Below are 20,216 nucleotides of genomic sequence, written 5' to 3' on the forward strand. Positions count from 1 at the left end.
AAAAACTAATCAGGACGAAGATGAGATTACCCCAGAGCTTCTTAAGAAAAATAGGAGCTAAACGCACCCGATGGTTCATGCCGGTCCAATCACACTTGACATACGACAATCTTTCAGAAATCGCATTAAGACATAAAATTAACCGTCTTGATGCAGGAAAAAATTACGCTTTGGGTGATCCAAAATCGAAGAAGGAGCCCATATCTGATTCTGAAAATACACCAAGCCTGGTACCTCAGCTTAAAAATGATGATTATAACCCTTTCAAGGGACAGATAGCAGAAATAGATTCAATGTTAGTTGGTTTCTAAAATTATGTAATTAATATATTATTCGAGATCCTGCCAAAATGGGGCAGGAGTTGCGCCTGAATTTCGTCAAGAAGCCTATATAATTGGTCTTAAATTAACATTGGATAGATTGGCACGGGAGCTAGAGTTTGCGCTAAAAGATGATTATTCTAAGCCAGCCAGTCCAGAGTGATCACCAGCTCAGAAGAATTTGCTGAGCCATGCACAGCGCCTTCGGCCAGATTGTGCGACAATAACCTTATTTTTTTGACTGAAATAATCTAACCATATATAAAAAATGCATATAGTTAATTTGCTAGAATGTCTTCCGCCAAAGTTAATACCATTTATTATAAAGGATCTTTCAAACCAGGATCTAAAAAATTTTCGCAGTATAAATGATATATGGGTAAAGGAGGTAGACTTTGAATGGTCTAAAAGAAAGACTCTTTTTGATTTTCAGACTGGATCATTGGTTCAAAGCAACGATACGGTAAAAGACTTTTATTCGAAACTAAAAGAGTACAACAAAAGTGTGGGCTATCATGAAGAACGGCTCAAATAGCTATTCCTCAAAGGAATATCGTCTGAAAATACATTTAAAGTTCTTTTGGATGGGTTAGAAATACTTGCGTTAGATGAGATAATGAAAAGGCTCAGTCAGAGCAGTGATCTACCAGCAAACTAGATTCGGCTAACTTTATTTTTTCGTTTAAAGATACAACATATAAAATAGAATATTTATGGCGCATTCAAGCATTTTTAATTTACCGGAACTATTAGAGCGAATTCTATATTTCTTAGCAATAGATAAGTCACTATATCCCGCTCTATTTGTATCCCGATTGTGGTACAGATGCGGTGCCCTATTCTATGAAGACGCATTGAGCTAAAGGGAAATGAAGTAGAGGATAAATCTCGACTGGAAAAATTTATGAAATTAGTACATGGTGTGGTATACCACTCATGGGGAGGGCGAAAACCAATCTATAGCTCAAAATTAACTCATCTTAAAATATCACATTACCCACTTTCAAATAAAAAAATCAAAGGCATTGTACATACTTTCCAAAATATAATTCATTTAGATTTCGAAGGAAGTACGGACTGTATTGGTAAAACTCTAAAGCTAATAGCGAAATCATATCCAAATTTGGAGTATCTTAATATATCTGCTTTACGTTTAAGATTTAAATCAGAAAATGATATAGGTTTATCTGCAATTGCAAATTCATGCCATAGATTAGAATATCTAAATATCTCTAATCGCACAGAATTTTCTGAAATATCAATTTGTAATGTTATTCGCTCTTGCCCAAGGCTCCAGCATCTTGACCTTAGCTTTTGTAAAATTAGCAATATAACTATTGAAGAAATTGCCAGATCATGTCTTAATTTAAAATATCTTAATTTGAGGGGTGTTATAAAATTAGTAAAGAAGCCGTAGATCAGCTGGTTTCTCGCTTAGTCCAAATATCAATATCGAGAATTTTGTGGATACTATAACGCCTCCTGATCTCATTGGGGTGGTTAGAAATCATCTTACACATAACAATGTTGCTAGTAGACAGATTTTAGCTCAGAGCCTTCAGAGCCTTTTAGACCTAAGTATGCGAGATAATTTGCAGTGGTATTCCGATCCAGGGTTGGCTAGATCAACAGTCCGGAGCAATGATACAGTAGTTATATTTGAAGATCTATGTGCTGATCATTAGCTCGGAAGACTTAGCACAGATTTCTGCGTAATGATATAATAGCCGATCACCGGACAGGGCCTGTACGACATAATAATTTTTGCATATATTCGAAAAACATATTAACCTTTATTCTTTATTTTTTCCCCAAATACAATCATGAGAAAATGTGAAAGAATGTCTACAAGCAACACAGGACCAACTCTAAAAGTAAATAGTGACGACAAAAGCATATGTTATGAAAGGCTGAGGGACACGCAATTTCGAGATCGCCAGGCGTAAAACCAACTATGTCTTTCCGGTAGATCTACATGTGAAAAGGTATGAGAATTCTATTTGCATGTGCCTTCATAGAACTCTTGGCATCATACGACAATGCTAATCACTATTCTTATCTCCTTAACTTCGGCTTGGCGCTCTTTTTCCAGCAAGATATAAAGCATGTAGGAGTATGTGGAAGTTCAGCCAACTTTCCGCAAAAATAATATCCGTAAAATGTCACAAAATAAGGTATGTATATGCTAAAAGTTTTGTATACATGCAAGCGAAAAGTTCTCACATTGGACCATGAATTTAGGAAAGTAAGAAGCCTAGCACCTTCACTTGCTTCGTTCGTAGTGAGGCCAACAAAGATATTTTTAATGTAATAATTGATAGGGATTTGACCGTTAGTGACCTGGAAGCTAAGATCAAAACTGACCGGCCAGATTTAGAAGAAATAAACATCGAACTATATAGGAAAGATTTCTTTCAAGAAAATAATGTTCTAATCAATACTGTGAATAGCGATAAACCTGAAAAAAGACAAGGGGTATGATGGACCCGCAAAAAAAAATTTCTCAATGCTTTTCCTTGGGGGGAAGACTCTGCATCGCCTTTTCCTCTAGAAGAAGGTAAAATAGCCGGCTTAAAACCTATTAACATCATCATATACCCCCAGGTGGAGTTGGAAAAAAAGCCTCCCTCGGATATTGGACTCTAGCGAATCAGAAAGCAAACTTCGCGCGATCCCTACAGGAGATTCGCTTGCGCTGTCCATTTTCTGAAATAATTAGTATTTTTTATCATGCTATGTAATAGTTTTTATGTATTGTAGGCCGGCTACCGGCAACTATTTTATTTCATAAATAAAGTATTATTATCTTATCGAATGTACTGTATATGAGAAGCGGGTCACGTGTAATGATGCAATTCCTGTGCTACATAAAAACCTATATTAACGCCCAGTATTCCCTTTCCCGAACAGATATAAAATTTTATCTCACTCCGAACGTAACACTATTTTTTTGTCCGAGCCTATTATCACTATAAAAACGTAACACTATGTCTTCTGAAACCAGTACACCTTATACTCCAGCTTCCACCTCTACTACTGTTGCTGGAAATGAGACGGTCTCGTTGGCGGACGAAATTAAAAAATATGACACGGTCAAGCTTATAGAATTTTTGCAGGGACATGACTTAGGTCTTAGCGAGACGGCTATCAAATTTTAGAAGAAGAAGAGATTGATGGTCGTGCCTTCCTCAAAATGACCGAACAGAGGTTCAGAGATTATGGCATGAAGGGAGGACCAGCTGTAAAGCTTGTGGAATTTGCTAAGGAGTGTAAAGATAAAAAGTTGAGGTCGTTCTCCTCGTACAAGACTAAGAAAGAGTTGAGTGAGGTGTTGGAGAAATATGGGATTGTTAGCGGGGATATAACTCGCATTCCACAGTTCATACCACGTAAGTAATATCAGATTAAAGGAGTTCTTTTTTTTTATATATTTCGAGCTCACATATCATAATATAGCCATCCACACTATCAACGAAAGCGCCCCGAATTTAAGCTATGTATTGACGACATCCTTCGTAGAATAAAAAATATGGGTCCAGTTGTAGATAGTAACGAAGCTATGCGGTGCGAGTATATTTCAACGATCTTACATACGGCTGTAAGTATTCTCAGCGACTTGGTAATCACACCTCAGGCAAATATAATTGGTGAAGAAAACACAGGCCGTGTCGACTATGCCATCAAAAAAATTATCAGCGAGATGCTGGAGGAAATAATTTGCATAACCGAAGGCAAACAGAATCAAGCAACTATAGGTATCTGCCAAAACTTACTACAATGCCGAAGTGCTTGCGATGTAAGTATAACAGATTCTACTAGCTCGCTCGCTATAGGATGATCATGGGCTATTGCTAACTTACTTCTCTATTTCCCTCGATTTGAATATAAATATCAACAAAAAAAAAGAAAGGTGGATGATGCATTCGATCCCGACTACGACTACGTCTATGGTATAGTCAGTACTGGAACTGACTGGTACTTCATTCTTCACAGCACTGAAGGTATCTATAGTACGAGCAGGACCGAGTATCGAATTTCACTTACAGAAGACGCTCTCAAAGATGATACAGAATTGCGTAAGAATGTGAAGAGGGTTTTAGAAGTGATCGTAGGATTATTAAAGGATAGAGCAGTAGGTAGTGAGGAACCCGCAACTAAGAAGCACCGTGTAGAAGAGATAATTAAGAAAAAATAATCATGTATATTAGATAGACGTCATGTATCACGGGCTAAGTCCCGATCTTGTATTTATTTTTGCATGTATTAATAAAAAAAAAATTGAATTTTGCAGGTATTTGATAAGCGAAAAAATATATAGTCACTCGAGTGGAGTCGAGGGGCTATAAACAATTTATTATATCATAATCCTTAGCATAATGCTCGCGCTAGAGCCAATATATGTTCTGACCCTAAAACAATAGTCTTGGTGAATGCATCGTATAAAGCACCTGGTTTGTGCTTTGAAGGGGCTAAATCCGGGTGATGGAGGAATTTCATAAGCACGTCGTTCCTCCAAGTTTTCATCTCTTCTTGCTCCCAAGTTATTCCTATTAACGTGGTCAAGTTATTAATGGAATAGTTCATTTGGATTAGATTCTGGAGCGAAGATCGTTTATTTTTTTCTAGAGTAAATAGACTCATTCCTCCCATAACAGCAGATTCTACACTAATAGGAACCCTTTTACAAATATCCGATCTACTCGCTAAGATAGATAAGGGTGGAATTAGAGCTGGGTGGTAGAAGTCGGCTAAGGGGTCCAATTCGAATTCGCCAACATACAAAGTCCCAATATCTTCTAGGTAATCGGAAAGCCTATCCACATATTTATAGCCTTCTCGAATCAACTTCTGAAATAGCTTTCCATTTGGGTCGATCCATCGGTCTGTTAAAATATTGAATACTGTTTTTTGCTTGTCCATAGAAATGAAGTAGTATGGTGTGGTATATATTTTTCGTTTATGTTATACTTTTTCCACCGAAGTTCAATTCGGATTTTTCCATAATTTGAAATCGGATTTTATAATGGAAGTGAAGAAAGAATATAATAAATGGATCGTCTTACCTGCCCACATATTAGAAAGGATGGGAGTACTTGTGGCCGAGTCTGCACCCGCTTGGCAGGATGTTCGCTCCACTGGAAATCGGGTGCAAATAATATGCTAAAATCTCCATGCAGAATATGTGATAAACCTACATTATCTTATACGGGCTATTGTTCCAAACATGCCAAAAAAATCTATCGTCACCTCGAAAGAGAGAGACAACGAATAAATTGATCCCAGCTGAAGGCACTCAGGGTAAGGGATCGTGCCTACTTGTATGATTGTCATAAACCCCTATTAATATTTTTTTTCTTGGCAAAAGAGATCAGCGTGAACAATTGTTCACGATCAGCTTAAATATTTTCCGATTTTGAATACTAGCATTATAGAACATTAAAATATTATCATGTCATCCGAACTTGATTCATTGAGACAACGCATTATTGAGCTTGAGGCCGAGAATGCTGAGGTTAAGGCCAAATATATCAAGGTTATGGATGAGAATGCAGAGGTCAAGGCTGAGAATGCAAAGTTAAGGTGCGCTTTGGAAGAACGTGAAGCTAGGTTCACGAGACTAGAGCAGAGAGATAAAGAAAAGACCAACCTTATTGCCAAAATGGATGATGATATCAAGGAAATCAAACAATCATCGGCCAATGCCAGCTCTGTCGAGAATCCCAACAATGTTGTTCGCCTGGGTAAACTAGAAAAGATGGCAAAGCCATCAAATACATCTGATAGTACATTTAATTCTAATGCATGCAAACCTATTTGTACAGAAACTAAGTCATTGGAGGATAAAGAGACGGATGATTTATTGGATGAGGAGTATAGGAGAAAGGTTAGCGATGAGATCAGGCAGAGGAAGCGGGAAAAAAAGCTTCAGAGCGAATTGATTGTCCAGGAGTCATCACCAGCAATTAACACCAGTTGTATAACAGACCTCTCTACGACTAGCACTGGACTTGTAACTCCCCCAGAACAGGTAGTTGAAGAATCGATTCCAAAGGAATCATCTGCAGAGTCAGCGATACCCTGTGAGTCTTTTGGAAACAAGCAGGACACTCCACCCCAAAAAATTCCCTATAATCAGAAAGTAGAACAAGATTTAATACGCGAACTACTTGAATTTATTAAATGCCATAATTCCACATCCTTACCGAATTCTATATCTAGCAAACATATTCCAGATGTCCCAGTCAATGCTGACCTAACTCCAGGTTCTGTACTTCATTTAGCTCATTTATTTGACAAGGCTGAAAAGACCGGTCGGAAAGAAAAATTACGATGGTATTACTATAGTGAGGAATATGAAAAAAAGATTGTAACCCTTAGATCCGAAAATGATATTAGCGATCAAATGGCAAGAACGCAGATTTATGATGAAATGGAGCTGTATCTTCCCGGTAAAAAGAGAGAGTATTTGCGTAAGATGACACAAAAGGCTAAAAACATCTATACCTTGTTTAAAGGAATAGGAATAGATAAAATTGGAGTGGTTACATCTAGTGCTGATGCAATCTCTGGACTAACTGATGCACAAATCCAGAATATAATAAATCTTTATACTGATGAACTAACCAAATCTCAAAAATTGATCGGCGTGAACAATTGCTCACGCACACGTGGTCTGCCAGCTGAAGTACCAGCATTCTCTCAGCCAAATGCTCCATCGGAAATGATTTCATCAGACATGTCTCAAGCAAATGTACCATCTGCATCCCAATCTAAGCCCGATCATTCTTATTTTCGCAACAAGATATTGGATCAATATTCTAATCTATATAGAGAATGTAGTAGTGAAAATTTTGATTATTATGGGATTACTGATGAGACATCAGGGGACTATATCTGCCCATTATGCAAATTAGGTCATGATGATGAAGAAATAGAAGGTAGGTATAAAGCAGGATCTTACTTTATTAAATGTGAACAGCGTGAAATTGAGATAGTTGTGTAGTCTCATTGCTTTACAATAGTCTGGGAATTTTAATCTTTTTTTCGAATGAATAGGTCTATATGAGAAAAAAGGGATTTAAATTCTTTGCAGTCATATAAAAAGGAAAATGACTGAGTCTGTTAAAATACTAACCGCCAATTATCTGGATTGGCATGCCAAATTAACTGGGTTACCAAGTATTTTGACAGATAAGATTCGTTCCAAATTATACAAAAGATATAAAAAAGAAACTGGAAATGAGCCATGGCAACTATCAGAAGTACATGAATCGGAAGTTATAAATTCAAAGCCAGAAAAAGGGCCCATCACCTTCGAAGCCAGACCTGATCCAGAATTAATTATCAAATCCGTCTTAGAGCATTTCACATACTTGAAATTCCGAAATAGTTTTAGGGGGATTGATAATTATAATTTTGCATCACTTCAGCCATGGAGCTCACCATGTCCTATTTGCAATGGAAAACATGGGAATTATGGATTACATGGCTCATGGTACTGCGAAAATGGGAATCAGCTCCCTTATGACCCTGAATTAGCGAAGTTCTATTCTCAAGATAAGTTGGAATATTGTCTTACCTGCAACACTTCAAGCAATAAACTCAAGTTCGCGATCGTGAAAATGCGCAGTCGCAATGTGGTGATGTAATTATTGTCTTATTGATCCCGATTTGTGCGAATCACATCCTCTAAAACATTATCCGAATATAGGTATTTTTTTCGTCAATCATCATTTCGTGATTTGGGGATAAGAATTGCAAGGGATGAAATGTCAGAATGCAAGTTCGTTATAACTGTTATAAAATAGTAATATTAAATGATGGGGATCGTTCATTCTGCAGAATTTACAAGCACGCATATGTAATAGAATTTTTATTTTGTATAACTTGCAATGTATAATCTATTATCTATTCATTCATCTACAACAGTATTTATGAAAAAAATATAATTATTTTAAATTTTCATAATCATGATTGGCACCATAATAACTACATGGGGTTATGGTCTAGAAATCGTATCAAGTACAATATTTAGTTCCATTGTCCATCCACATAATAATACCAAGTGTTCATTCCAGTCTATTTTATAATAAACCGTATTGGTACCATTCCAGTAAACAAAATATGGTGCGCGAGAAGGTCTGACATTTGGAGGATTTAGAGGAGTAGCAGGGACCGATGCTACTCCAGGATTCGGATTCTGGCGGACAGGACCTAGAGTATCCGGCAATGCGATTCCAATAAATTCTATCGCAAGAAGATTTTGTTGAATCACAGTAAGTTTTTCAAACGCGAATCCACGATCGGGGTCGCGATTATAAAAAACCTGTCAAGTATTTAGATCTGATGAGCAAAACCAATTTGCAATTCAAATTTTTTTATGTAAGAATTTGATAAATTACCTCAATATACACATCCGGTGGCGGACATGCGTTAACGTATGGTTTAGATAATTGTGCATGAGTTGGCCAATTAAACCAGATACCAACATCTGATTTATATTTATTTTCCATCATCTTACAATCTGTACCTTGTGTTACGAACCAATTTGGATTATGTGTATCGGCTGAACTATTTAATTTGAATTGAATTCGTGTTTTATGCCCTCCATCAATCTAATATAGAAAGTGGTCAGATTCAAATCAATGATACAGTATGTAGCTTGAAATAAAACTTACTTTGATGAACAAGTCCTTCCCAATCATTTCAGCGTGGTATCTATCAAATACCGCCTGCTGTACATATTCATTACATTCATCTAGCTCGGGAAGGGTAAACTTGACAAGGGTTTGGTTTTGTTTTTGCGTTAAGATTTTGTCAATTTTCGTGCAGATCTATTGTATATAGTCGTTAGCCACACTTCTTTGCTATTTTAAAACAGTCTTAAGCAACACTTAAATACTTGATTAATTTTAGAGGCCTGTCTGGTCTCTCGAGTAACTGAAACGGAGATTTCTTCTGAGCCTTCAGTCGTGACGCTCATTATTATTTGATAAATTGTTCCACGGTACAGGAAGCAAGAGAAACGCAGAAAACAAAAAAAAAAAAAAAAAAAAATACTACATACGTTTCCTTTATAGGGCGAATTTTCCAGAACTTCTTACATCATTACCGTTCCACAGTCACGTGATATTGGCTGACCGACGTACTCCCAATAATATCTAAGCATCTAGCGTGACAGTTACAAACCTTCCATCAACTAAGGATGAAAATTCTCGAGCAGAGCCATCATCAAAAATCTGCATGACAGCACGTTGACACCGAATGATTCAGTGTACATCATTCAAGGTTAGATGCTTTGTTGTTGCAGACGATTCAGATGATGATGGATATAATGGATACGGTGGATATAAAGAATATGGTGAATGTGATAGAGGCTATTATTATCGTGATGGAAGGTACGAAAGAAAAACCTCACCAATGATGAGTCCTATTATCTCTCCGGTGACCGCCTAAGAGAATTTCGCATATTTGGTACTCGATTGTCCTATAAGTTTATTACTACGTTTCTTTTTTTCGAATCACGTGGGTGGCTTATCCAAAAGAGACTGCGGTATTTTAAACCCGATCACCTGAAATGCGCAGAAGATATCGGGAAAATTCTTGCCGGAGAATAGGGGCTGTACGACGTAAGATTGGCATATATATTCTCATTATTATTTTTTTTGACTTTATTTTTGCGTCATGTCTCCGGCCACACTATTATCATATCAATAAACAATATTCGGATATAGGCATTTCTTCAAGCAATCCTTATTTCGCATATGAGATTGGGGGGATATCTATGCTAATCATGAAGTCATTTTTATCGATTTGCAGGGGGATTAACGAATGACGAAATTTACAAATGCTATAAAAACCCGTCTTTAGCTTTAGCCATCAAGATAGCTATTTTTTCTGACCACCGAGAGTTATAAGTGGGTAGGTATGGAGAACCAAGATAGCTCTGTTAATACGGAAGCGACCACTGTTGATGAAATCAATATTGGCCCAATCGGCAACACGCAAAGTAGAGAAAAGAGCAGTATTCCGGAATCTGAGAGACCCTCTCTTGTTAATCTTAGAAACCTTGGATATAATATCCTCAAAAGTCTCGAAGATAAAACTGTTAGAGATATTGATTTCCCAGAACTAGGTTCATGCTCCGAATGTGGCAATGACATTTTAATGTCCCCTCTCAAGGCGTTCTCATACCTCACCTGCGGACATATTTTTCACAGACTTTGTATCGAAAAAAAACTTTTCCTTGGCACTCCAAGCGCATGTCCAGCCCCCAACTGTGGAAAGAGTGTGGACATCTTAGATCAAGCTGATGGCCTTAATATCATTTCCAATCCGCCAATACCCGATCCCAGAGTGACCTCTCAATCAAGTGGAATTTCACCTTTATCCAACTCAATGAGAACGTTTACCCTATCTTCACCACCTATATGGATGGGAGGGGTCGAGGGTACAGCAACTCAGCAAGTCAAAAGTGCTTTGAGATGCGCTAAATGTTCTGAAGACCTTTCTTCGTCCCTCCCTCCTCTGCGAAGCGCCTCAACGGCAGGCTTTCTTCGAATCGCCCCTCAACCTCAAGGTCCTTCGAAACCGCTCGTATATTTAACCTGCAAGCATATTGTCCATTACAACTGTATCGATAATCCACGAAAGTTGTGTCCTATATGCGCATCGGCTAATATGGAAATTGATGATTTGGAAACTCCAACAGAGCAGAGTTCAAGTACTGCACAGAAAAAACGTTCTAGCGAGTTTGCTTCTGAAAAAGATTCAAATAAAAAAGCGAAGCAGACCAGGAAGCAGATTGATCGAAATGATTCCCCTACATTGAAAAAACTAATTATGGAGTTGACTTCTCCTGAGTCCCTAGAAGATGGTCTCTCTCGAGATCCCCTCATCACTTTGCAGTCGAGTGTCTTTGAGATGGACGTAAACTCGCTTGATTTTCTCGATTTATATAATAAGATTGGTACTGCTGAAGACAATCTTCGAAGAACCACTCATGATTTGCTTCGATGCTATTATATTTTTGGCCAAGCCACTAAGCAGTTATTCGATCATTTTAGAAAAACTTGTAATGAGGATGCATCTAATGCTAAAGTTAACGATAGAATCATGAATCAGATTTCTGTACAAGATAAGCTTACCGAGACTAACCTTCGAAAAAGAAAGGAAAGGGGTAAAAAGGTTTTCAGGCTTTTTAGTAATGTTGGTGGTATAGAAGCAATAGAACGGTTAAAGTCTTTTAATGCTACTACAATCTTAAATCTATCCCCAGATGATGTCGATTTTCTTATTGCTAGATTAAACGAATAAATAGTACTACTGCTACATGTATTTTGTGCAACTCTTGATAATAAAGGGTCCTTTTAGGACTGGCTACGGCCATTTTTGATTTTTTATTTGTAAAGTAGTGTGACACTAATGTCACGGCTCTCAGAGCAAAAATCATAAAGTTTCTGGTTTTCATTTCAGCATATAAATTGTCATAACCCATAACTCTGTTCCAAAACTTTGCCAGATTTCATTGGTTTAGCTGTGACATTAATGTCACACTTCTCCCCAATAAGATTTCGAATAAGAATCCATATGACTAAATTAGCCGATCATCTCGAACATGTGCATTTTATTCGTAATCATTTTTCAGGCTATCCGGCTAAAGAAAAAATCTGAAATCTGATTACGGCCAACCATCTCGTGATTTATCGAAACCCTAGAACTATTGAGGGAACTGGTAGAGATGTCATGTGATACGATATACAGTACATCATGCCACAAACTGATTTAGCCGAAGACGCATGTAAATATAAGATTAGCTTAGCCCGAAAGATGAATTTGAGTTTAGTCTCTCTAAATTGGCTACAAATCGATAAAACCGCTATAAATCATTAAAACTGCTTAACCGGCAAATTTGAAACATGTTATCCATTAGTATAAGATACTAAAAAGTTGCTAAAAACGCTATAAATCAATAAATTGCTATAAATCGTTATAATTCGTTCGAACAAGAAATATGTCCAGATTATCTTCTAATATTATTTTAGATGAGTGGTTTAATAAGATTGTGCCTAAACCTATTAATAATCGTCCTGGATATGATATGAAATATGTTAGCGCATATATTGTAAAATACTGTTGTAGTACTGACCTCAAAAAAATAATCGGAATAGAGTGGGAGTATGATACATTATCAGTTGTGAAACCAGGTCAGTCTCTAATTGCATGGGCCGTAAGTGTCAGAATTCGATTACAAGAATTATTAGCCAATCAGAGATTTAGTGTATATCACCTACATTGCTTGTTTGCAGGACAATGGTAAGATGGTTGATTCTGACTATCATCGGCCCAGAATCAATAAGAGTAATATGGCTATTTGTTTTGATTGCTGGAAATTGGTAAAGATTACCGATATAAAACCAAAAAAAACATATTTCAGTGGATGGTGCAGATATGGATATGAGATTAAATCCGAGGACTTGATGAAATACCATTGGGATAATGAATGCTCCAAAGCTAAAACCCCAGATGGAAGTGCTCGGATTATCCAAAGAGCTTATAGGAACTATAAAAAGCAACCTGAAACTTTTGCAAAACGAGTTTGGGAGGCGGTTAGAAATGATAATACTCTTAAGGAAAAGAAGTTTCTTAATATGCCTAGTAGAGGAATTCGTTGCACTGTAAACTTGGATATATGGTATTCTATTGCTGGATTGTATAGACCTTATCATGTTCCGCAAGATCAACTTTATGATTATATAAGCTATTCAAAGCATAAGAGGCGCCAATTATCTGATAGATTGGCCATAGCAAGAAATAAAATACAATGCAACTATATCACGCCTAGTGCTCCAAATTTTGAGCCAGCTTATATTTCACCTGCCAAGCAAGAAATGATTCCACTAACTTCTTATCAGTTATCGAATTGCAAAAGTGATACAGGCGAAATTTTTATCTCATCTTGGTATGTAAAACAAAATAACTTACTACCATCTATAAACCATTTTAATCAGCCCATATTAAGATTGAAAGATGGAACAAAAATCATGATTGTTTAACTGGCTTAACTGACTGATTCTGGGAAATATCTTAATTATAGACTATTGCTATTAACTGAAAATTAATATTATTTAGCCAAAGGTGCAATGTATAACTTATTCTTTATTTTTTACGCTAAATAATCTGTATACATGATCGCCTAGTAAAATTGGTCAAAGGCGCTATACATGAAAATGTATCACCTGCCAAATTTTTCAGATTAGTCCTTAACCCAGATCCCGGTTAAGATTATGCGCTTTCTGAGGATCAATATAAATCAAAGGTTCTCCCATTCTCTTTTATAATCACAAAAAAGAATGGCATTTCGGAGGTCCCATCCAAGGCAGAGAAGAACATGTGAAGAATATAAAGCTGAACTGGAGGAGGAGAACTACCATCTTTGTAGTGAATTGCAAGCAGAAGTTGATAGTAACTGCCAAAATGAAAAGCAGATCAGGGAGCTGGTACGTGAATGTGTCCGTTGTGAACAAGAAATCCAAACTCTTAATGGTGAGATAGAACGTCTTGAGAATGCTTCGAAAGAGGAGATAGTAGAGCTAAAATCCGAAATTTCCAGCCTAAAAAAGCAACTATATCAAGCTAAGAAGGATATTCGTGATAATGAAAAACATATTTCTAGTATAGAGAGTCTGTTAGTAGATTCTGAGGAGCAGGTAGAGAAATTGCGATGCCGGATCAGAACCATCTCATCACGAAAAAATTCGCCAGAACGAGGAAATTCTCCAGACTTGTATAATCCTAATATTAACTTAGAAATGGCTACCATCACGGAGCTAGCAAATGCTATAGATGGTTATCTGAATAATACAACAATAGGTAGAGAAATCTTAGCTGATCAAATAAAAAGGGCGACAAGGCAGATTCGCTGAAAAGAGAATAATTGGCATCAGGATTTAGTCCGTGAGCAACGAAGGCGATATGATGCAGAGGCTGAGCGTGATAATGAAATTATACGAAGGCAAAATGCTGAAGGAGTGGAACAAATGGTTATTGCTGACCTTTATCAGTTGCGGATCAATGCTCAAAATCAAGTAAATAGAATGTTAGACAATATAACAGGAAAGCGAACCCGTATTGGTATATTGCTACAGGAAAAATTTGCCTTACAATTGCTGTATCAGCGAAATGCCCATCACTTACAGCGCAGTAGAAAGGATATAGGTCTGTTAGAATTTAATCGTGACAGGCTCTATGAGTGATATGAGAAATGGAAAAATAAGACCCAAGCAGAGCGACAGAATAATTTAAATTTGCAAGGACAAATTTTGGCGCTTCAGAATAATCCACCTAATCAAGTAAACATGGCAGGAATACCTCATCCATATTTTGACTGGGATGATAGTATCCCAGACTTTCTTGCGCAACTTAGACTAGACTTGCAAAATCGGGGAATAGATCCAGCAGGTGCAGGGGGCAATGGAAGAGCTCAGGCACTAGGACATTTAAGAGCATGTATGAGAGGAAGAACGCCTTAGAATGGTTTGATGAAGAGATTACTACAAAGACAAATTGGGAATTAACTAATCTGACTGATGGTACAGGACAAGCCAATTTGGTAGCTGTAAACGGGCGTACAGCTATTCAGATCGGTGCTGATGGATTAAATGAGGCACTCTGACAACCTGGAAATGCAATAGTAAAATTAAGAGCTGTAGAAGGTCCATGGGACGAGGACTGGCGCATAGCAGGAGGTCGTCCTACTAATCTTCCTGTTAATTTACCGAATGCTGGTAATGGAACTACAGTAGTTGTAGCTGGTATTCGATTTGGTCAAGCCGTATGGTGGCTAAAAACTCATTTTCCTACAGTAGAAGAGGAACTTCGGGATTTGATGTATGGAACAATCAGAAGGGAGACATGACTATAGATGAATTATATAGAAAAATATTACGAATAGGTAGACGAGCCAACTATAGACCTGAAGAATTACGTAGAAAGTTCTTAGATGCTTTACCACTTTTATGGCTTGAAAAAGCTGAAGATATTGGTGAACATTTGCCATTAGATGAATTAGCTAAAAAGCTTTATGAGATAGAATTACGCCGAATAGCTAGACATAAAAGAGATAGAATATCTGATCCACTAGTATCTAATCGAACATCTCGGCAAATATATGAACCTTCACCTGTTTCAGCCTCACAACAGCATGGAATATCTTTAGAAGATATGCAAAAAGCAATCCAGAATGCATTAGCACAGCAAAAAACTGAATACCAGTCTTTATTAGAAAAACAAAAAGCCGATTTCCAATCACAAATGGCCCAGCAAACTAAAAAGATACCTCCACCAGTTCCTCCTAAAAATATGGAACAGCTTCGATACATATGAAAGTGCTAATCCTTTCCCCGATACACTTACTAGGGAAGAAATAATGAGAGTGGTCGCAAAAGCTTATGGGCCACCTCCCCTCCACCGCAAAAAGCCAGAAAAGTTGCAATCATCTAGAATCGATAGATTAGAGTCAAAAATAGATGAAATTGGTCAAATGACATCTAAGTTTGGTAGGATATCACTTAATGATCAATCTCGAAAGCCTTTTTATTGCAGTAATTGCGGACAGGAAGGGCATAAGAAAAACAATTGCCCAAGGTTAAATCCTGTAGCTAAATCCAATTTTACTCAATGTTACTATCCTCAACTTCCATCTACACAGCCCCAATATACGCCTCCAGATTCAGATAATGAGGAAGATGGTTATGACAAAGTAGAAAATAGGTGGTATTATGCACCGGAAAAAAAAACAGGTAAATGATAAGTTGGCCAGTGATACTAATGCAATCTCACCCCTAGAATCTAGCCAACCTGAAACGTACGATCAGCTATTGTCTAAGCTCTCACCACTGATACGAAAAATGTGCTTGTCTCGAAAGGCTCGGGAGGAGGAATCGAAAGAATCAGATGAGTGGTTGTCATCTTTACAATATCTGAATGCTAATATAAATGACTTAACTATTTCTGAATCTTTTTTAGATCCCGGCAGTGAGTTCGGTGGTATAAATGACCCAGCAATTAAGGTGCTTGGATGGAAGGCTGATAAACCATCTAATTTTGCCATAAAGGGCAATTCTAAGCATATCACCGATTCATTAGGATGGTATACAGACGTGCCAGTTACTTTGAAGGATAAAGAAGATAAGACGGTCACCATTATTGGAAATTTTGTTCGTATTGATAATGGTGAAACAGAACCAATGCTATTTTTTGGTATGTCAAACATTCGGAAGGTTCAAGGCGTCCCCGAGCCGAATAAAAATCAGTTTCGCATAAAGTTACATGGAAAGGCATATATTATCCCAACCTTTAGCAAGGCTCCGGTAGTCAAGGATCTGCCAAAAAAAGATCAGGACCAAGTATCTACCGATTCTTCTAGTCTAACTGGTGAGAAGAACTTAAAAAAAAATGCATAAATTGTATGAGTTATGAAGATATGGCAATTCGTATGAAAGAGCTCGAAAAGGCATTATTTTCTAGCATTCAATCGAATTTGGAAATCATAGAATACTATAATAGTTCGCGCAGTCAGATTGAATAGGACGAATAATTATTTGGAAATAAGAGGACGACCTGATGCTTTAATTTTTTCTAAAGTATTATCAGTTCTCTTATACAAATCCAAGACATCTTCAGAGGAGTCAGTAGGCGAAATAATTTCTTTTTTTGTTCCAGGTATTGATTGACCCCCTTGGGATCGTTTCTTTCCTCCAGTCTTTTTTGCCTTACTACCTGCACTTTCTTCTGAAACCGGATCAGTAGATTTGCTAATTTCAGCATCGTGTATCTTGTTTTCCAGTGCTGTAAAGGCAGTATTAAATTTATTTTGAAAATCTCTTTCAGCTTGGTGCTCTTCATTCTGTTTATTTATAACATTCATACTTGATGTGACTGCTAAATCATTCCATTGAATCCTATTAAACTCTTGTCCTCTCCAAATTTGATATAAGCGACTATTCGATATATTATATTTTTTACTTAGCTGAGCTAAAGGTTTAGACTTCATATCACGATATTGCATGATATCTTTGTAATGCAGCGGAGGATAAGTATCTAGCCCTGGAACTAATATGTGTTTTAAGCGGGGGTGTAATCATATTAGTAACTAATCTCTAAAGATTTTTTTTTCACTATAAATAAAAAATCCACAAAAAATATTGATACTATGGTAATATCAGTAATACAATAGTATCAGTACTATGCTAATATCGGTAGTATTGATAATATTAGTATCAGTTATATGGTAGTATCAGTACTATGCTAGTGTCGATAATATAGTAGTATCGATAGTATCGGTAGTATTAGTATCAGTTATATGGTAGTATCAGTACTATGCTAATATTGGTAATATGCTAGTATCCATAAAAAATAAAGTGCTTACTGCGCAGTCTCAAAATTTTGCTCATATTTTTTTAGTATACTAATGATTAAGCCGAAAAAATATGCCCAACTGTACATACTTTAAGAGATATCGAAAATAGAGGGGTGGTTGAGGGTCCACTAAGTAAACACACCTCCTCAGGTAATCGGCTTGGTAGCATCCGCGAATCAGAACTTGAGAAAGCATTGCGCGGTAACATCAAAACTGCTTCTGATATTGCTAATGATTATAAAGACCTGCAGGACATATATTTAGAGCGAGTGAAGGATTTTAATCGTATCTGTTCGGGCTTTAACAATAAGTTTAGTCGGCTGAATACAGCTAATACTGAGCTCAAAGCCAAATATTCTGCTGAAATCAAATCGCTCAAATCCAATATTAAAATACTAGAGAGAGCAGCAACTTTGGCCCAGAAAACTTCGTCCGCCTGACAAGGTCCAGATTCTTTCTCTTGAAGTTAAAATACGTGAATTGGAAGGTAAGTTGGAGGACATAGATCTAGAGCGTACATATTATGATTTGGATGTAATGGGAGGAGTGATAGAAAAGCCGGTAGAAATGCCAAAGTTACCAGATTGGCTTCATGATAATTTAAGAAGTATTGTCTGTAAGTTCGGGCTCAAAGATAAAGTAATGGAACTTGATAAAAAACTTGCTAAGGAAGATATATTGGAGGTGTTGCAAAAAGTAATATTAGAAAAAGACCACCACCTTCAAGATGCCAATGCTCGCCTAGAAAAGGCATTATCAGAGAAAGATTCCCTCCTTCATGAGGCCAATACTCATATAAAAAAACACTTAGCCAGTTTTGAAAAAAAAACCAGTCCCGATTCTTTTGAGACTCTGCAGGTAATCAAAGTAACTGATATCTCCAATACTACTTTAGCATTACCCCACTTGCACTCTATTACTGGACCAGAAGCAGGTGAAACTAATTCCTTCTTTTTCAGTATGCAATCATCTTCGTAATAGTATTACTAATCATATGCATTTTATGGTGTGTATTCTCTCGTAGAAATTCTTCTTACAATGAAGAAAAAAATATTTCGAACTATAAAATACCCTTAAATAGAAATCAGAGTTATGCTTTCCCAATCCGATATACAGAAGAACCAAAAGACAGGACTGCCTCCTATGAAACTTCGTCTTTTGGATATGGATGAGGTCACTAAACATGAATCATCCCGAAATATTGGACATCCAGCAATGACATGGCCTTTCAGCATGTTGGTCATGGGGTAGAAGTGGTTCAGGTAAGACTAATTTACTTGCGAATCTTTTCTTCGGTAATAAGGATGAATATGTGCAAAGAGGGAAGAAAGGTGGGTCTCGCTACATCAAATGTGATGATCTAATTGTTTGTGGGTATCATCCTGATGAACCAAAGTGGGCATATGTGAGATACATATATAATATGATTTCGAAAGACCCAAGAGCACCTTACTATGAGAATATTAGTTTCAGTTATATTCCACCCGAAAGAATTCCTAGTACAAGAACATTCTCACCCGAAAGAAGTAAATTATTTATTTTTGAGGATCTGTGCCTCGCTCCAGATCATATACAAAATCGTATTGGTCAGTTTTTTGGGAATGGGCGTCACCGAAATATTTCATGTATATATATTACGCAAAAGTATCATAAAGTCGATACATTCAAACGTGAAAACTCGACTCATTTAGTATTATTTAACTCTGGTAGCAGTATCCAAGACGTGTCTAAGATTGTTGGACGATATATTGATGATGTAAAGGGTGCATCTATGGTTATTAATAGTTACCTTCGAAAAGGCGAGTTTGTTGTATTTGATCTCACTAGGCCAGAAGATGATCCTCTTGCAATCCGCCTAAGGTTTGACACTCCACTGAACTTACAAAAGGAGATAGAGGCTAGGCAGAAGCGCAAGAAAAAGAGTGCCTCAGCTAATGAGTAGAATCTAACTTCATAGATACTAACTTTTTTTCGTAATTATAAAAAATTGGAATGGGGGAACCAGTTATTTATATCGATCCTCAAAAAGCTCATGATTTAGACCAGCATCTTGCTTTGCAAAAAATATATTATCGTCCTGAAGGTCTTTATCAAAATGTTAAGGGATTATGGGATGCTTGTAAAAAAGCCGGCTACAGCTTTCCATTTATTGATATAAAAAAATGGCTTGAGGGCCAAGCAATGTATCAAATTTTTCGTCCTTCGCCAAAGCATATACCTTATGCCAGTTACTCTAAAATCACAAAGCCAAATACTGTGCACCAATGTGATTTAATCGAAATACCATATGATGAAGATGTGGATACAAATTTACTAGATGATGGTCCAATATATTACTATGTACTATTGGTTATAGACTGCGCGACTAGATATAAAGATTTCATTTTTTTAACATCAAAGAGCAGTGAGGAAGTTGCGGAAGCATTTAAGAGTATATATAATAATCCCGATAAGCCTCTCAACTGGCCTCGAAAATT

At 37.0% G+C, this 20,216-nt stretch overlaps 13 protein-coding genes across 14 annotated transcripts; 9 read left to right on the forward strand and 4 right to left on the reverse strand.

Annotated features, from left to right (window-relative positions):
• Positions 1–20: 20 nt before the first annotated feature.
• OCT59_024575 (uncharacterized protein) lies at positions 21–311 on the forward strand (the record flags this gene model as incomplete). Its single annotated transcript, XM_066132525.1, has 1 exon — positions 21–311. One exon carries the CDS (start codon positions 21–23, stop codon positions 309–311), a length of 291 nt encoding a protein of 96 aa, XP_065991533.1.
• A 913-nt stretch (positions 312–1,224) lies between these two features.
• On the forward strand, positions 1,225–1,737 carry OCT59_024576 (uncharacterized protein; the record flags this gene model as incomplete). Its single annotated transcript, XM_066132528.1, has 1 exon — positions 1,225–1,737. One exon carries the CDS (start codon positions 1,225–1,227, stop codon positions 1,735–1,737), a length of 513 nt encoding a protein of 170 aa, XP_065991534.1.
• An 814-nt stretch (positions 1,738–2,551) lies between these two features.
• OCT59_024577 (uncharacterized protein) lies at positions 2,552–3,844 on the forward strand (the record flags this gene model as incomplete). The annotated part of the gene is made up of 4 exons (XM_066132532.1): positions 2,552–2,565; positions 2,642–2,795; positions 3,700–3,709; positions 3,777–3,844. 4 exons carry the CDS (start codon positions 2,552–2,554, stop codon positions 3,842–3,844), a joined length of 246 nt encoding a protein of 81 aa, XP_065991535.1.
• Positions 3,845–4,688: 844 nt separating this feature from the next.
• OCT59_024578 (uncharacterized protein) lies at positions 4,689–5,240 on the reverse strand (the record flags this gene model as incomplete). The annotated part of the gene is made up of 1 exon (XM_025332954.2): positions 4,689–5,240. One exon carries the CDS (start codon positions 5,238–5,240, stop codon positions 4,689–4,691), a length of 552 nt encoding a protein of 183 aa, XP_025164898.2.
• A 547-nt stretch (positions 5,241–5,787) lies between these two features.
• OCT59_024579 (uncharacterized protein) lies at positions 5,788–7,766 on the reverse strand (the record flags this gene model as incomplete). Its single annotated transcript, XM_066132547.1, has 11 exons — positions 5,788–5,827; positions 5,968–6,066; positions 6,131–6,145; positions 6,307–6,446; positions 6,524–6,529; positions 6,825–6,891; positions 7,076–7,143; positions 7,282–7,378; positions 7,456–7,487; positions 7,633–7,692; positions 7,764–7,766. 11 exons carry the CDS (start codon positions 7,764–7,766, stop codon positions 5,788–5,790), a joined length of 627 nt encoding a protein of 208 aa, XP_065991536.1.
• A 553-nt stretch (positions 7,767–8,319) lies between these two features.
• Positions 8,320–9,303, reverse strand: OCT59_024580 (uncharacterized protein; the record flags this gene model as incomplete). Its single annotated transcript, XM_025329697.1, has 4 exons — positions 8,320–8,646; positions 8,723–8,935; positions 8,999–9,154; positions 9,223–9,303. 4 exons carry the CDS (start codon positions 9,301–9,303, stop codon positions 8,320–8,322), a joined length of 777 nt encoding a protein of 258 aa, XP_025164900.1.
• Positions 9,304–10,247: 944 nt separating this feature from the next.
• Positions 10,248–11,636, forward strand: OCT59_024581 (uncharacterized protein; the record flags this gene model as incomplete). 2 transcript variants are annotated; one of them, XM_066132559.1, is made up of 2 exons in its annotated part: positions 10,248–10,899; positions 10,974–10,999. In XM_066132559.1, the coding sequence occupies 2 exons, from the start codon at positions 10,248–10,250 to the stop codon at positions 10,997–10,999; spliced, it is 678 nt and encodes a 225-aa protein (XP_065991537.1). The 2 variants fall into 2 exon arrangements, with proteins under 2 accessions (XP_065991537.1, XP_025164901.2); XM_025322955.2 differs by having other exon boundaries at positions 10,248–11,636.
• A 697-nt stretch (positions 11,637–12,333) lies between these two features.
• Positions 12,334–13,375, forward strand: OCT59_024582 (uncharacterized protein; the record flags this gene model as incomplete). The annotated part of the gene is made up of 2 exons (XM_066132570.1): positions 12,334–12,549; positions 12,629–13,375. 2 exons carry the CDS (start codon positions 12,334–12,336, stop codon positions 13,373–13,375), a joined length of 963 nt encoding a protein of 320 aa, XP_065991538.1.
• Positions 13,376–14,677: 1,302 nt separating this feature from the next.
• OCT59_024583 (uncharacterized protein) lies at positions 14,678–15,704 on the forward strand (the record flags this gene model as incomplete). Its single annotated transcript, XM_066132579.1, has 3 exons — positions 14,678–14,828; positions 15,014–15,209; positions 15,278–15,704. The coding sequence occupies 3 exons, from the start codon at positions 14,678–14,680 to the stop codon at positions 15,702–15,704; spliced, it is 774 nt and encodes a 257-aa protein (XP_065991539.1).
• A 43-nt stretch (positions 15,705–15,747) lies between these two features.
• OCT59_024584 (uncharacterized protein) lies at positions 15,748–16,128 on the forward strand (the record flags this gene model as incomplete). The annotated part of the gene is made up of 1 exon (XM_066132586.1): positions 15,748–16,128. The coding sequence occupies one exon, from the start codon at positions 15,748–15,750 to the stop codon at positions 16,126–16,128; it is 381 nt and encodes a 126-aa protein (XP_065991540.1).
• Positions 16,129–16,228: 100 nt separating this feature from the next.
• OCT59_024585 (uncharacterized protein) lies at positions 16,229–16,783 on the forward strand (the record flags this gene model as incomplete). The annotated part of the gene is made up of 1 exon (XM_066132596.1): positions 16,229–16,783. One exon carries the CDS (start codon positions 16,229–16,231, stop codon positions 16,781–16,783), a length of 555 nt encoding a protein of 184 aa, XP_065991541.1.
• A 134-nt stretch (positions 16,784–16,917) lies between these two features.
• OCT59_024586 (uncharacterized protein) lies at positions 16,918–17,388 on the reverse strand (the record flags this gene model as incomplete). The annotated part of the gene is made up of 1 exon (XM_066132601.1): positions 16,918–17,388. One exon carries the CDS (start codon positions 17,386–17,388, stop codon positions 16,918–16,920), a length of 471 nt encoding a protein of 156 aa, XP_065991542.1.
• Positions 17,389–17,532: 144 nt separating this feature from the next.
• On the forward strand, positions 17,533–18,990 carry OCT59_024587 (uncharacterized protein; the record flags this gene model as incomplete). Its single annotated transcript, XM_066132610.1, has 5 exons — positions 17,533–17,535; positions 17,598–17,610; positions 17,800–18,008; positions 18,139–18,673; positions 18,821–18,990. The coding sequence occupies 5 exons, from the start codon at positions 17,533–17,535 to the stop codon at positions 18,988–18,990; spliced, it is 930 nt and encodes a 309-aa protein (XP_065991543.1).
• Positions 18,991–20,216: the final 1,226 nt, after the last annotated feature.

This window comes from Rhizophagus irregularis, chromosome 5, assembly GCF_026210795.1.
Source record: "Rhizophagus irregularis chromosome 5, complete sequence".
Classification (NCBI taxonomy): Eukaryota; Fungi; Glomeromycota; class Glomeromycetes; order Glomerales; family Glomeraceae; genus Rhizophagus; species Rhizophagus irregularis.